The 15,133-nt window shown below is 45.4% G+C and overlaps 1 protein-coding gene across 1 annotated transcript in view; it reads right to left on the minus strand.

Moving 5' to 3' along the window:
- Nucleotides 1–882: 882 nt before the first annotated feature.
- Phlpp1 (PH domain and leucine rich repeat protein phosphatase 1) overlaps nucleotides 883–15,133 on the minus strand; it is a 208,735-nt gene continuing 194,484 nt past the window's right edge. Inside the window, exons 16-18 of the mRNA XM_028775649.1 lie at nucleotides 7,363–7,557; nucleotides 5,183–5,411; nucleotides 883–2,983 (exon numbers count right to left, since the gene is read on the minus strand). Of these exons, the coding sequence (XP_028631482.1) occupies nucleotides 1,793–2,983; nucleotides 5,183–5,411; nucleotides 7,363–7,557 (1,615 nt within the window). The 3' untranslated portion in view covers nucleotides 883–1,792. The remainder of the gene's footprint in view (nucleotides 2,984–5,182; nucleotides 5,412–7,362; nucleotides 7,558–15,133) is intronic.

A 15,133-nucleotide genomic window follows, 5' to 3' on the forward strand; every position in this document is an offset into this window, starting at 1 on the left:
TGTGGCTGCCTCAGGTGCTGTCACAGAGTATACAAGTACTGACTCTGTTCACTAGCCTCCAAAGGTTCTGACCCCTCTGGAAGAGCCACACTGTGCTCTAGGCCTCCTCCACAAAGATGAACTCTGCTCACAGTTGGGATTTAAGCACTGATGCATTGGAAAGTCAGCCCAGCTGGACAGGAAATAAGGCACTGGGGAAAACTAAGAACTTGTGTGGTTTCCCTGACCTCTGCCCCACATGGGATGATGCACAGTAGAGGAGGGAAGGGCTAGAGAGTCGGATAGGATCATTCCCTGGGATGACTTGACTTCCAGTTCAAGGCACAGGGCCTCTGTCACACTTTGGAAACACAGCTCCTTCAGCTACTGGGTCTGACACTGCTGGAATGAGCTAACTCTTCTTCTGTGGCCTCGGCCATTGGTCTGGGTTTGCCAAGTACTACTCAGGGCAACCTGAAGGGAGACAGATAGATCTGGATGCCGTCTGTCTTCCACACACAGCTCTTAATCGACACAGTGACAACACAGGGTGCACTATCCACATGATCTCCAGGAGGAGCTGAAAGCCATCTCGGTTCTGCAGGAGGTCTGCAGGTTCTCTGCAGGGCTCTCCTCTATGCAGTCTTCATCCTGGCCTCGGTCAGTGTCTGCCTCACATAATAATGACAAGAAAAGGGTAACAGCAGCTGTGGATACGGTTGACCAGAAAGTCAATTTCACTACTTCATTCACTGCAGCTGAACTTGAATATTAAGGAAAGAAACCCCAAACCATAATGTTGGTTAATCTCATTCCCCCCATTCCCCATGTATTCCTTCCAGTCGTAAGCTGGTATGGCTGTGAGACACACCTAGATGCTGAGACAAAAGCAGATGGATCCAGTACTTGTAAATTTCATATTTATTATAACAAAAATTATGACATGTCCATTTGGGCATTCTGGTTCCATATAGCTCTGAATGTGTAGATGGTCTAAGGGATTCTATACAGTCATGCTGATTGTGGCAGCAGGAAGGAACATAATTAAAAAGTGTCTGTAAAAGGTTCTGGGTTCCCGAGAGCAGGGCCACATCATCTGCACAGGAGCACACTGCCCATGGCCCGCACTGAAGATGAGCTAGGTGGGGGTGGGGCAGGGAGGCTCTTGAGAGCGAGTAAGGAGTCAGTTATTTAGGCTATGTGCTTATGCATGGCTACAGACACGTTAAGCTTCTCTATGTAACACTGAGATATTTACAATAGAAAGTTCTCAATCAACTGTTCTCTCAGAGAAAATTAGTGAGTCCCAGTGACTTAAGTCACCTGACAGAGTAAAGCAACTCCTAGGAGTTAGTCTCCATATTCTACAAATGTCTATCATGTTCAAGACAAAAAAAAAAAAAAAAGGAGCTTTCCCCACAAAGAAATACACAATTACAATATTATTAAATCATTTAGCAATGGCAACTTGCCCTGCCTTCCAGACAAACAAAACAACAAAAAGCCATTTTTAAAAATATTACATTATCATTAACTGTTTCTCTGTAATATATTAAACCTTTTGTTCTCTGTCTTTACACAGTTGATATGTTAGGGAAAGAAGTTAACAAATTTCAGTCATATTGGTAAAGTGTCACTAGAAGAAAGGTGGTTAAGTATTAAAGTGACCGATACAAAGAGGGCCTACAAGGAGCTGCAGAGACGGGCAGTGTCTGGGAGAGGGTATGAAGTAACACCCCTGGTTTACTGTGAGCCTGGGAGACTCTCCAGTCTCTCTGCTTAGTTTATTGTTTAGAACAGTACTCAGGCTGGGTCATAGCGGTGTATCGTAACAGTCTGGCAGGTGATCCATCTGGAAGTGCCGCTGTGCCTGTGCCTGTGGCTGTGCCTGTGGCTGTGGCGGCTGGGGTGGGAGTGGCAGCAGCTGCTGCTGCTGCTGTTCCTGGTGATGTTTCATGATTTCTTTGACTTCCTCTTCCAGCTCTGGGGGTATGATAAACTGATCGTCTGGATCTGGCTGAGCAGGGGCTGCAAAGTAGCCTCCCGGCTTCCGGAGCGGCGCGTCGGCTGCCACCTCTATCACATTATGGCTCCTTTCCTGGGGAGCTACAGAGCCGTTAGCCCGGCGTCGCCCAATGGTCCCCACGGCAGAAAAGTCTGCCTTTTTGGACAGCCCTGACTCATCCTCGTTGGCGCTGATGACAATGCCCTCATCGCTGGCCTCGGCTGGCACCTGAAGCAGGTGCTGCTGTCTCTCCTTCTCCTTGGCCCGGCCGCAGTGGATGTCCACCTCCACCTCCACCCGGCTGCCGTTGCTGAACACACCCTCAATGGGTTCTTCATCGTCACTGTCTAGGCCGTTGTCAGAGAAGGCGCTGGAGAAAGTGGCACTGGACAGCTGACGCTGGAAGGAGTTAGACAGGCAGACGGGGTGGAGCATGCAGCGCTGCTCGCTGGGGTAGGCGGGGCTGCTCTCATTGAGCACTCCAGATGCGGGCTCATCAGAGGCTGTGGAACCCACCTCACTACTCATCTCGGAGGTAGACAGTTCACTGCTGATCTCAGATGCCATGCCGCTGCTGGAGGAAGGCACACCCAGCCCATCTGAGGGCCGGTCCTTGATCACCATGTTGACGGAGGGTGGGAAGATCCCGGGGCTGGGTGGTGGCATGCTCCCTCCAGCGCTGAGCTCACAGCAGCAGAAGCTGTCTTCAGTGACACTGAGCTGCACCACCACAGCACTGATGCTGTCATGGCAGCCATAGCTCTGGGCCAGGGTGCAGAGCTTCTTGGCGGCAGCCAGCGCATCTGGCACGTTGCGCACGGCTTCCACGGCCTCTTCAATGGACAGGCTGTCCCACAGCCCTTTGCTGCCCAGGATGAAAAACTCATCCTGCGGAGTGAGAAGCACGGAGTGCACATGGGGGCGAGGTACCACACTGGGGTGGAGGAAGGTGTAGCCCAGGATGCGTGTGGACTCTGTCACGCCATTGACCTTGCCATCCTAGAAGAATTTCCAAAGAGACAGTGAGCACAGAACGCATGCGGTGACTCAGCAGCCTCCCTCGTGCAGGGCATCCCACAGAGGAAGCTCGCACACCCTATATGGAAAGGCTGAAATGTAGACCCGGGTTTGTAAGGAGCGCTGGGGATGAAAAGAAGTATTTCAGCCATTCCTTTAACAGGGACTGCATTTATACAAGGGGGTAAGTCTCTTCATGACAAGCTGATGCACAGCCTCACATGGCATGCACGCTTATTAGATTCTAAAGAGGTAAGTCCCAGAGAAACACCCAGGGCAGGCACAGTTCAACCTCCTGACTGTCCAGCAGCACAGCCAGCACGGAGCAGGGCTAGGGAGTCTTGTGTGACCCACGGATGTTTGTAACCGAGTCACAGTGCTCATGTGTTTGGAGAGGCAATGTTAACATAAGAATGCTCATACTTTTCTGGAACCTGACTTCCAAGGACAAATGCAGAAACCAAGGAGCCCAGTCTAAGACAGCTCATGCTGTTTAGACCAGCAGTCAAATCCAGGCCATTTGCTGGGGGAAAAGATGAGTTCTTTGAAATCTTAGCTACATGCAGCTGCTGTGTTCTCCACCTTTCAGCTGTGAGGGGCTCTGGCTTATAGCCATGTCCATCCCCAAGCTCCTACTTCTAACGCTTCTTGCCACAGAAGGGTCCACAACAACAAATGCAACTTTTGTGAGTCTCTGGACTCACAAAAAGTGCTTCTGCAAGAGAGTGCCCTGTGCTTCAGCTCAGTGCCTGCCTCCACCTGTACTTCACGGGTATCTGCTTGTTTCTGGGTGCCTTTCCGATGTGACCTCACCAGCCATGCTTAGACCAGAGGGCAGTCTAGGAAGATGAGTAAAACAGGCTTTCAAGCAGTTTGAAACTCCCTTGACCCTAGTAATGAAGCCCACTGCTGCCCGGGGTGGGAGCTGGCTATCCTAGCCACCCTCACACTTCTCCCCAGTGTGTGCTCTGAGGGCATCTTCAAGGAACAGAAGGGGTGGAGTGAGAACTACTCACTGTTGAAGACTGAGCAGAGCAAGCAGAAGTGAGGAAGAGAAGCAGCAGACAAAGGGGAGAACACAGTTGACTACAAACTCTGACCCACGGGGCAGACATCTTCTGCTCCAGTGTTGCCGATCAGCTCACTATCTCTGGATAGCACTAGACTGCCCGCTCCCCTAACCTGTGCTCAACATCCACTGTAACCCTCAGTGCTGGGACAGACAGGGAACTAAATGTATACGTGTGCTCACGTCCACGGTCTCATGGCATCTTGGTGTCTTTCTGGGATGCTCAACAGTCTCTTTTTCTCTTCTGGACATTACCCTTCCCTTCCACTCTCAGACAGTGCATTGCTCTGCGAGTTTTACTGCTAAGAGGTTAGGTACTTGTGAGCAGGCGTGTATCTATGGACATTTCCAGGCTAGTGGTGAGTGACTGACATGCTGGTAAATTAGCAAACAAAAAACTGCAGAAGCTTGTTTCAGATTTCAATGACAATGGGTCATACTATACTGTTATTCTAGGTTTTTTGTTGTTTTAAATAGCAATACTATTGCCATTTGGGACCAGGTAAATCTTGGTTGTGGGATTATGCCCAAACTGTAACCTCTTTAGCCACAGACCTTGCTTCTACTCTCTATATGGCACTGGTGTCCCAATTTTGATGATCAAATATATCTCTATATATACTTTGTACTTTGCCTCCTGCCCCCTGAGAACAGTATTACTCAACTGGCAAAACAGAAAATAGTTCTAGACTTATACAGACACCATAGTTATTGTGTCAGGCTACCTTGTAAAGTAAGGCAGGTGTCTGACTCCCACTTTACACATGAGAAAGCAAAGATTTACAAGTCGTTACGCTGAGAGACAAAAGCAGAAGTATGACTCAGGAGCCCAAGTTCTCAGCACTTAACCAGTGCCTCAGATCCACTGGGCAGTACCCATGAGGTGTTCCTGTCTCCATGCAACTGATGAATGCCGTGTTATTCTATAATAAACTATAGAGCTATTCCTCAGTAATCTAAAGCACCAAGGGATTTACTCTGTAATACCATGGACTTGGAGCACTAAAGCTGAACTAACATCAAGTTTCCTCTGAAGACATGTTTCCTGAGGAGGCCCCACCAGGGGGTGCTGCTCACATCCTCCTGCTGTCTGAGGAAAACTGGCTCCTCACCTCAGTGATGATGGCTTTGTGCTGCTTAATCCTCTTCCGCTCTTCTTCACAGCTCATGATGTAGGACCTGGACAGAGACAGTGGCTTCCCGTTTCGACAGAGAACCGTTTGGCACTTGCCGACATTAGCAGAGGTCAGGGTAAAGGAACCCCCCAGGTCCACAGGGTCATGCTTGATGTGACACAGGACAGCAGCGCCACCAAGTTTCTGCCCAGCAGTTCCCAGTTTCCTGGATCCAAAGAGAAGGGTGAACACTCAAACACCTCACTACATCTTGTCCATTCAGAAGACAGATGACACCAGTGTGCAGGGCCAGAGATTAGACTCAGCCTTGTCCACCAAAGCCGCTCAGCTTCCAAGAAGAGAAAGGTCCCTGGACTCTGACACCACACCTTTACATATCGAAGTATCTGCTCATATGGCGTCAGAAGGATCACCTTTTGTTAAAAGCCACATTGCTGGTCCTGGCCTGTTGTGTCTAGTCTGCTGTCCTGTATCAGTTATACGGCCCCAGCACCATATTCCAAAACATCCAGACAGTGCTGCTTCTTTTTCCTCCCACTTCTGCAAATCCTCTATTCCCACAAAAATCAGAATAGGCGCAAACACAGCAGGTCCATGCATGAACTGCAGGCTGATCCTAATCACCATTCTTCTGAAGGATGCTCACCGCCGTTCTTGTCTGTGCAGCCAAGACTTTCTTGATGAGCACTATTGGTTCTATAAAAGCTATAGGAACAGCATTCTGGTGTCAAACACCAAGTGTTTTTGCCTTATCCTCCACTGTCCACTGACCCGTGTACTTATTGAATATTTGGAACACCTAGAAATACTGACATCATAAAGAGCAAAGAACTCTCATCACAGGTCTAACCAATGGTCATTCCTCCAAGCCTCCTGAGCCTTGACAGTCATAAAAAACAGAAACAAAACCAAAAACTGCCTCTCTTGCCTAATGATGGCAGGAAAGACTCTGAAGCACTGCCAGAATCTAAGTTAAACAACAGAGAACAGAAGCAACGGAAACCAGGGGCACCTAGCCACACACACTTGACAACCAGGCACAAAGAATAGGCAGTTACTCTAAGAACTGAAGAGATGCCTGGCCTTATAACCTGCTAACTACCAGACAAAAGTCACAAAGAAGACTGCAGGTGGGCCTGTCACAGGATTCCAAGACCAGATCTGACTGGTGCGTGCTTCTAAGGAAGAATGACATTCAAATGCACAATGACTGGTGAGATGTTTGTAACCAGAATCTGCTAGAGGCCTGTGTGGATGATTGATTGATTGATTGATTGATTGTGTGTGTGTGTGTGTGTGTGTGTGTGTGTGTATACATGGTATGTGTGTATGTGTGCATCTATGTCTGTGTGTGACATATTTCCTGTCTTCTGGGACAAGGTGGTGGCTGAAACCAGAAAAATTACTATGTCTGGTAGCTGGAGCATCCATGGGGGGGTCTCAGGATTCTGCCTGTACAGCCCACAGGGCCTAGGGGGTGCTTTACTTCACCTCTATGTACTTTGGTTCCACAAGAAGATATGAAGAGTAGCAATGCATTATCTCACTGGGGGAAAAATATCAGGATGTGTAAGGAAGTTAGAACAATGACTATTTGCTAGCTTTTACTATTGTGCTCAAGTGCTGTCTGCACCCAGTAGGAATCTGGCAGACAGGGGCAGCACTGGAAGCAAGAGCCAGAAACCTGCCTGCCTTGGCTGTGCACGAGGCAGACATAACTGTGGAGGCTGCTCGGGGCAGCAATCCACAGCGGGCAGACACTGCCTGTCTTGGTCACACAGCCATCATCTCTGTCGGGTTACCCACGGGGAGAGGAAGGAAGGGAGAGGGCTCATCAATGCTGCCATAACCTTCAAAGCACTAGGATATTTATCACCACAGAGCCTTTGAGAGCAGGGTCTGCAGTGCACTCTTTACTGTGAGGCAATTCCTTTACAATCCATAAAGCCCTCGAGGTGACAAAAGAATGAAAAATTCTTTGACAGAAGGAGCCCTCGCAGCATGTGACCTGAGGGTTCAGGTCGCAGGGGCTAGTTCTTCAGTGACCTGAAGCTCTGAGATCACTGGGCACCGACCTTTCTAATAAGAGAGAAGCACCAAACAAGAGCAGGAATAAATAAATAAAACAGGAAGAAGAGGAGGAAGAAATCATTTACCTTTGCATGACTATGAATGTATTGACCATGTATTCTTCTTCATTTTTCGTTTTCTGAAGCTCTTCAGCTAAAATGTCACTCATGGTGCACTGGAGAAGGTAGGGCACCTCCACATTCCGGTCTCCGTCAAACACACCATAGAGGGCCTCTCGGTTGTCACGGAAGTTATTCACAGACAGGGCTGCGACACACAGCCTGCAGAGTGAAAACACTTCTGTGATGAGCCCATTCATCTTTTCCTTCTTATGCCCAACATAATTCACTCATATAGTCAGTCAGAGTCTCTCTCTCTCTCTCTCTGCGCCTCCCTACCCCCAATGCTCTGGTCTGTCTTTTCCCCCCCACCTGTAGGAGGTTGGGTGAACGGAGCCTGGACGGTCTGTATCACTGACTTCTGCCTTCTCTCACCCCTCTCCTCCAGTTTTAATATTGTTAAAATGATTTAAAGTTTAACATTTTAAATTCTTTATCTTCAACTGTTCCATGTGTGAATGTTTTGTCTGTTACCTGTGGGGTCCAGAGCAGAGCAATGAGATGCCACACGCTAGAACTGAAGCCAGGTCCTCTGCAAGAGCAGTGTGCGCTCTTCACTTGCTCCTGGCCAAAAGGCTGAGAAGCGATGCCGTATGTGCTCTTAACCCGAGCCAGCTCTTCAGACCCAATTTCTACATACACTCATTTTAATTATGTGTGTGTGAGGTGGGGGTGAGGGTTGTGGACATGCATGTGGATATGTGAGACTAGAGGCATCAGACCTCTGCCCCAACGGCAGTTACAGCCACTTTGAGTGGCCTGACATGGGGGCTGGAAGACAAACTGGGAACTGAGCTCGACTCGTCTGCTAGGGAATGTATGTGCTCTTAACTGCTGGACCATAGTTCCAATTTTACCTTTAACAGCAACGAGGAAAGCAGAGTGGGCGCCATGAGAAATAATATTAGGCTATCACTTGTAGCCTGCACATGCATACAGTTATTAAGGAGAACAGCCACATACGATAGAGTGGCAAGTACAAGGGGAGCGCCCACATGCAGCTGCTGATGCTGGCTCTGCTGACTCCTCGGGAAAGTACAGGGGGTGCAGGAGAAGACAGTGTCAGATGGGGAGCGCCAGGCCACTGAGCACTAGAAGGCAGGATCTGTCTCCAAAATAAAACCCAGAAGCCAGGCATAAGGTCACAGCCTATGATCTCAGCACTTAAAAGGCTGACGTGAGAGAAACAGACCTTCGAGGTCAGCCTGAGATACATGGAAAGACCCTGAAAACACACCCGCAAAAACACGAGCCAAGGGAACAGAGATGGAAAACGGATTGGGAAGGAGAGTCAGGGCACTGGAGCGTGGGGACGATACCAACAGCTTGCTATAGGGGAGTAGCAAGAGCCTTGAAAAGACAGACAGGGACTTTACACATTTACAGTTACAGTGTAACGTGTGGTGAGAACTATACACCTACGGATACAGAAGCTCAACAAACTACAGCAAGAGTGAAGGAAAAGAGCGACTCTGGGGCTCAACAGAATCAAATCACTAAAAGCCAGGAAGAAGGGAAGCAGGGTGTGGTACAAAACCACAAAGGATGTGACTGCAGAAGAGTTCTAGAACTATGTACAAACAGTCTAGATTCCCAACCAGTGAAGAACAGCCTGGGAAAGTGACGGGTGATGACATTTCAGATGCACAATAAAGAGTGTCCCACCTGAAGACCTCACTGCAGAAACACAAAGAGCAGGACAAAGGAGATCTGATCTCTGCGGAACAATGAAGCACACCATGATGACAAGTGGGAAAGACGGGTTTTCTTGCCACACTGGGACGGCAGCACCTCCATGTGGAGCAAGAGATGTTGTTCACACCCCACGATAAACAGAACGTCTCCTCCCCTGCCGCCTTACAGCTGGCTCAAAATGCCTACTGATGCGGAGGAACACTACACTTCAGAAAGCAGAACACTAAGCTAAAACTGCTAACCCTACACTTTGGAATTTTATAACAAACGAGAAAGGAAAACACAAGGCAACATAGCATAAAGGTAGATGCAGGAGACACTGAGATGTTTCTAACATTCTCTGTGAAGTGATAAAGAACTGGCGGTAAGCTGTAATGAGTAAAAGTAAAGACGTGCTCAAGCATGCACACATGCACACACACACACACGCACGCACACATAAGTAAAACAAGGAAGATAACATGGAAAATGGGATTAAAAATGTTTAACCCAACATAATTTTGAAAAATAATCAGGTAAGATTTAAAAAAACAAAACAAAACAACAACAAAAAAAAAAAAAAAAAAAAAAAACAGAGCCGAGCATGGTGGCACATACACTAATCCCAGCGCCTAGGAAGCAGAGGCAGGCAGATCTTTGTAAACTCAAGACCATCCTGGCCTACAAATAGAGTTCTAAGACAGCCAAGGCTCTGTTACACAGAGAAACCGTGTCTTAAAAACAAACAAAGAAGCAAACAAACATATAAACAAGAAAGAAAACAAAAAACAAACAGTAAGTTGAAAATTAAACTTAAGCTATCTTCATTATATATAAATAAAAGACCTAAAAATTACTTCTAAAACCAGAAGAATCAAACTGGATAAAAAGCATAATATGACTATGTGATATGATAAAAGCTGACACCAGCATACCACCTTCTAGCCAGGTACCTAGAAACACTTGCTACCTGGGACCCAGACGCTACACAGCACTGGGATTCAGAAAGGCCTCTCCTAGTACCCTTCACTAGCCTCACCCCAGCCCTGTAACAGACTGCTTGCAGGTGCCTCACTCTCCCACCCTCCATCAGCTACCTCCATTTCCTGCACCTAGTTTAGCTCTTCTTATTCTCACCCTCAGTCCTGTAGCAGCCTGCATGCAGCTTGAAGATACCCCCTCGCACCTCAACTCTATACACTAGGCACTCCAGCTCTTGTTCTGACCATCTCTGACTCTACAGACACATTCTTTTCTACTGCAGCCTACTTGCCTGTCCTCCCTGGGATCCCACCTCTGGATCTGGACAGGATCCTGTAGCTCTTTCCCACAGTCACTCTTGGCTTTGCCCATCTGTATTACTTTTGGCCACTCAGTGACCTGCAGAAGTACTCTCTATCAGGGAACCTACAGCCACACACCCTACAGAGAGACCTACAGCCTCTCTAAGATCCAGAGAGGGCAGCAGAAACCAAGGAACAGAATGCCCTGTCCAACAAAGACAGGACCAGATATCCATCCCCAGAATCACCTCAATCCTCCTAATTCCAGATGCCTAGACACCAGTGGAAAACCACAAACAAAACCAGTCAAGATGGTATGCTTTCACCAGAGCCCAGCAACCCTGCTACAGGAGGCCCAGGAAAATGAAGCACAAGACAAGGATTTCAAAATAGGAACCATGACTACAATCAAAACTCACCCCAGGAAGGCTGTGAAAATACACAGTGGAATGAAATAACAAAACATTTCAAGGCATGAAAGTAGAAATAGAATCACCAAAGAAAACCCAAACTGAAAATGAAAAATTTAGAGAAAGAAGCAGCCAAGATATTTTTATTTGCAGACGATGCAGCTTTATATATAAAAGACCCTTAAAATCCACCTGGAAACTTCTATAGATTAGAAACATTTTTAGCAATGCAGCAGGATATAAAATTAACACACAGAAACCAGTAGCCATACTAAATGCAAGTGGCAGACTGAGAAAGAAACCTGGGAAATGATACCTTTTACAATAACCTCAACACACACACACACACACACACATGTATGTATGTATGTATTTATGTATGTATGTATACAGATAATTCTAATCAAGCAAGGGGAAAGCTAGTAATAATAAAACCTTTAAGAAACTGAAGACTCTGAAGCAGGTATCAGGAGGTGGAGAGATATCCCAGCTCAGGAATGGGTAGAATATAGTGAAAATGGCCATCTTCCAAAAGCAGCCTACAGATTCAACACAATCCTATCAAAATTTTCAACATAATTCTTCACAGAAATAAAAAAATCATACATACATACATACATACATACATACATACATACACACACACACACACCCCCTAGGATAGCTAAAACAATCTTGAATAATAAAAGAACCAGTTGAAGTATTACCATCCCAGATTTCAAGCTGTATCAAAGAACTATAGTAACAAAGACAGCATTGTGGTGACATAAAAACAGACACATTGATCAGCCTAATTGAATTGATGATCATACACCTGTGGGTACCAGATTCATTTTTTATTTTTTGACAAGCCAAAAATATACACTGGAGAAAAGACAGCATCTGCAGCAAATGGTGCTGGTCAGACTGAAGGGTTACATGTAGAAGAGTGGAAATATACCCATATTTACCACTGTACACAAAACTGAACTCCAGATTGATCAAGAACCTCAACAGAATGCCAGATACCATGAATCTGATAGAAGAGAACTTCAGATTCTTCTTCTGGGGGAGAGTCTTGAACTCAGGAGACAACTTCCTGAATAGAACACAACTCAGGCAATAAGAAAAACTACCAAACGGGACCTCATGAAACTGAAAAGCTTCTATATGGCAAAGGACACCATTACTCAAACAAACTGAGAGGCTCCAGAATGAGAAAAGAGTTTTATCAACTACACATCTGATAGAGTGTTAACATCTAAATATATAAAGAACTAACAACAACAACAGCAATTAAAAGATGGGGTACAGAACTAGACAGTCATCAAGACAGAAAAATACAAATGACTGAGAAGCACTTAAAGAAATGTTTAACATCCTTAGTCAAATGTAAATTAAAATGACTTTGAGAATCCAACTTAGCCAGCCAGTCAAGGTCAGTAAGAAAGAGGACCTTACTCACCCACAGTGGGAATGCAAACGTTTACAGTCACTATGAAATCAGTGTGTGGTTCCTTGGAAAGCTTGGGATCTGTCTACCTCAAGATCCAACACATTTGAAAGGAGATGAAATAGACAAATTCCTTGAAGTGCATAAATTACTAAATTCATTTAAGAGCAGATATAAAGAAAACATCTCTTATGCTAAATGAAATGTTTGATTAAAAACACAAGAAAATTCCAAACCCAACGGCTGGAATTGTTCTCCAAACATTTAAGGAAGATCTAAAATCCACTCTGTACAAACTTCAAAAAGTCTTCACCCATTTTTTGAAGTTGATGTTACTGTAACATCAAAAACAAGAAATGATGTGAGAAAACGCAGATGAACATTCAACACAGGCATCTTCTACAACTTACCAGCAAATGGAATTCCAAAGCATATAAAAGAGTGTCAGTATATGATAAGCATGTGGAATTTATCTTGGAAATACAAGACCAAACTTTCATTTTTAAAATGAGCATAGCTTTTGATGGCTCAGCAGTTAAAACTGCAAACCGCTTCTGTAGACAACTGGAGTTTAGTTGCCACCTCCTACATCTGTTGCGGTTCAGACACTGTAACACCAGCTCCAGTGGGAACAAGGTATTTCTGGACTTGGGCACCTATACTCTTATTAACATAGCCACAACACACAAACATAGTCACACATAATTCAAACAAACAAACCTGTGAGCAGGGTACTGTGGCACACACCTTTAATCCCAGAACTTGAGTGACAAAGGCAAACAGATCTCTGAGAGATCAGGGCTAGCCTACATTACACAGAGTTCCAGGCCCACCAGGACTATATAATGACAGTACTGTTGTTACTTGACACAGTACAATAATAAAAATGAAAAGCAACCAAAGTAGCTCACAATATCAGACTCAAAATGGAAAAAAATACGATCATGTCTCATATACAGCAAAAGCCTGTGACACAATGTGAGATCCACCTATTCAGAACCCCAAAAGTACCATCCATTCACCCACTCCCAACTGGTTTGATCTTGTGCCAGCCAAAATGCTGGCACAAATAGGGTCAACGGTCTGCAGGCCCCACCCCCTACTGAGGAGCTACTTGCAGGGGCAGTAGTTGAGAAAGATCACTTTCTTTTGAGGGTGTGGCTTTGGCAGGCTCCCATGCTCCAGGGTACCTATCCACACCCACATATGGGTGGCACTAGCTGGATTTAGGAGCTTGCAAGAACAAACAAATAGTAATAAATATAACATTGGAGGAAGTCCTGTGAGAGCTGTGTGGGGAGCTGGAGGGAAAATGAAGGCTTCATGATCATACTTCAGTTTACACATGAGTGACATTTCCATGAATAAAGAAGTGCTGGAAAGATAGCTCAGTGGTTGGGAGCACTTGCTGTTCTTGCCTAGGACCTGAGCTCAATTCCAGTCCTCACAAGGCGACTCACGGCATCAGTAACTGTGACTCTAGGGACCTGATACCGCTTTGACCTTCACAAGCACCCTGCATGGATGAGGCTCAAACACAAAGGCAGGCAAACAATCCATTCCTACATACACACACACACACACACACACACACACACACAAATAGAAAAAGAGCATACTGGAGATAAGATCACTTTCCTAACTGTATAAAGTTTTTGTTTTTTAGGTCAGTTTGGCACAAACTTGGGTCATGGGGAATCTAGAAAAAGAGAACTCCAACTGAAGAAAAAAATGTTTCCATCAGATTGGCCTGTAGGCAAGTCTGTGGGACATTTTCTTCATTAATGATAAGTATATGAGGGCCCTGCCCACTGTGGACGGTGCTATCCCTGGACAGGACATCCTAGGCTGTGGAAGAAAGCAGGATGAACAAACCACAAGAGCCAGTCAGGAGTTCTCGGCCTCTGCTTTAGTTCCTTCCTTCAGGCTCCTACTTGAGTTACGGCCCTGTCCTACCAGCATGATGGACTGTAAGCTGTAACAAACCCTCTCTTCCAAGGCTGTAATCAGCAATGGTGTTTTGTCACAGCAACAGAAAGCAAACTTAAGAGAACATCTATAGAAATACCTTAAAAAACTCAAAGTAATTCTTGTAAAATTGGGTGAGATAGGGCTGTCTATTCTCTCCACTGAAATTCAATACAGGGCTTCCAATCTAGCTACAGCAATACAATAAGACAAAGAAACAGAAGGGATGCAAATAGGAAGGAAGGTATCAAACTACCCTATCCCTCTACTTGTGGACAATCTAAACTTACGCACCCCGCAGGAAAACTCAGAAATATCAAAGGTTAGCAAAGACACAAAATCAGCAGCAGTCCTGTATACCAAGAAGATTCCCGAAATGCTGAGAAATAGAAATAGCTCTTAATAGCTTTTTAAAGCTCACAATTACTTTAAAAAACATTAAACAAACATAGACAACAATAAAACACATAGGAATATACCTCCCCCCCCAAAAAAAAACAGTGAAAGACCTTTACAATCAAAGTTCTAAGACCCTGAAGAGAGTGATAACCACAGGAGATGGAAGGACTCTTCACACTCATGGACAGGCAGAATTCGTGTCTGAATGACTATATTACAAAACACAGTTTACAGTTTCATGCAGTCCCCCATCAACATTCCAAGCATTCTTTACAGAACTGGAATAATCAATCCTGAAATTCATACGCCAACATAAAAGACGTGGAATAACTGATGCAATCCTGAACAAATGAATAATGCTGGATTTCAAATTATAGCACCCAACTAACTACTGTAGAATAACTACAAGGTCTTCAACAAAAACAGATACATAGACTAAGGGAACAGAGCAGAGCACCCAGAAATAAACCCATGCAGCTATGGCCACAACATGCTTTTTAAGAAAGAAAGAAAGAAAGAAAGAAAGAAAGAAAGAAAGAAAGAAAGAAAGAAAGAAAGAAAGAAAGAAAGGA

The sequence above is a fragment of the Grammomys surdaster genome, unplaced genomic scaffold (genome assembly GCF_004785775.1).
Source record: "Grammomys surdaster isolate TR1022 unplaced genomic scaffold, NIH_TR_1.0 257, whole genome shotgun sequence".
NCBI lineage: Eukaryota > Metazoa > Chordata > Mammalia > Rodentia > Muridae > Grammomys > Grammomys surdaster.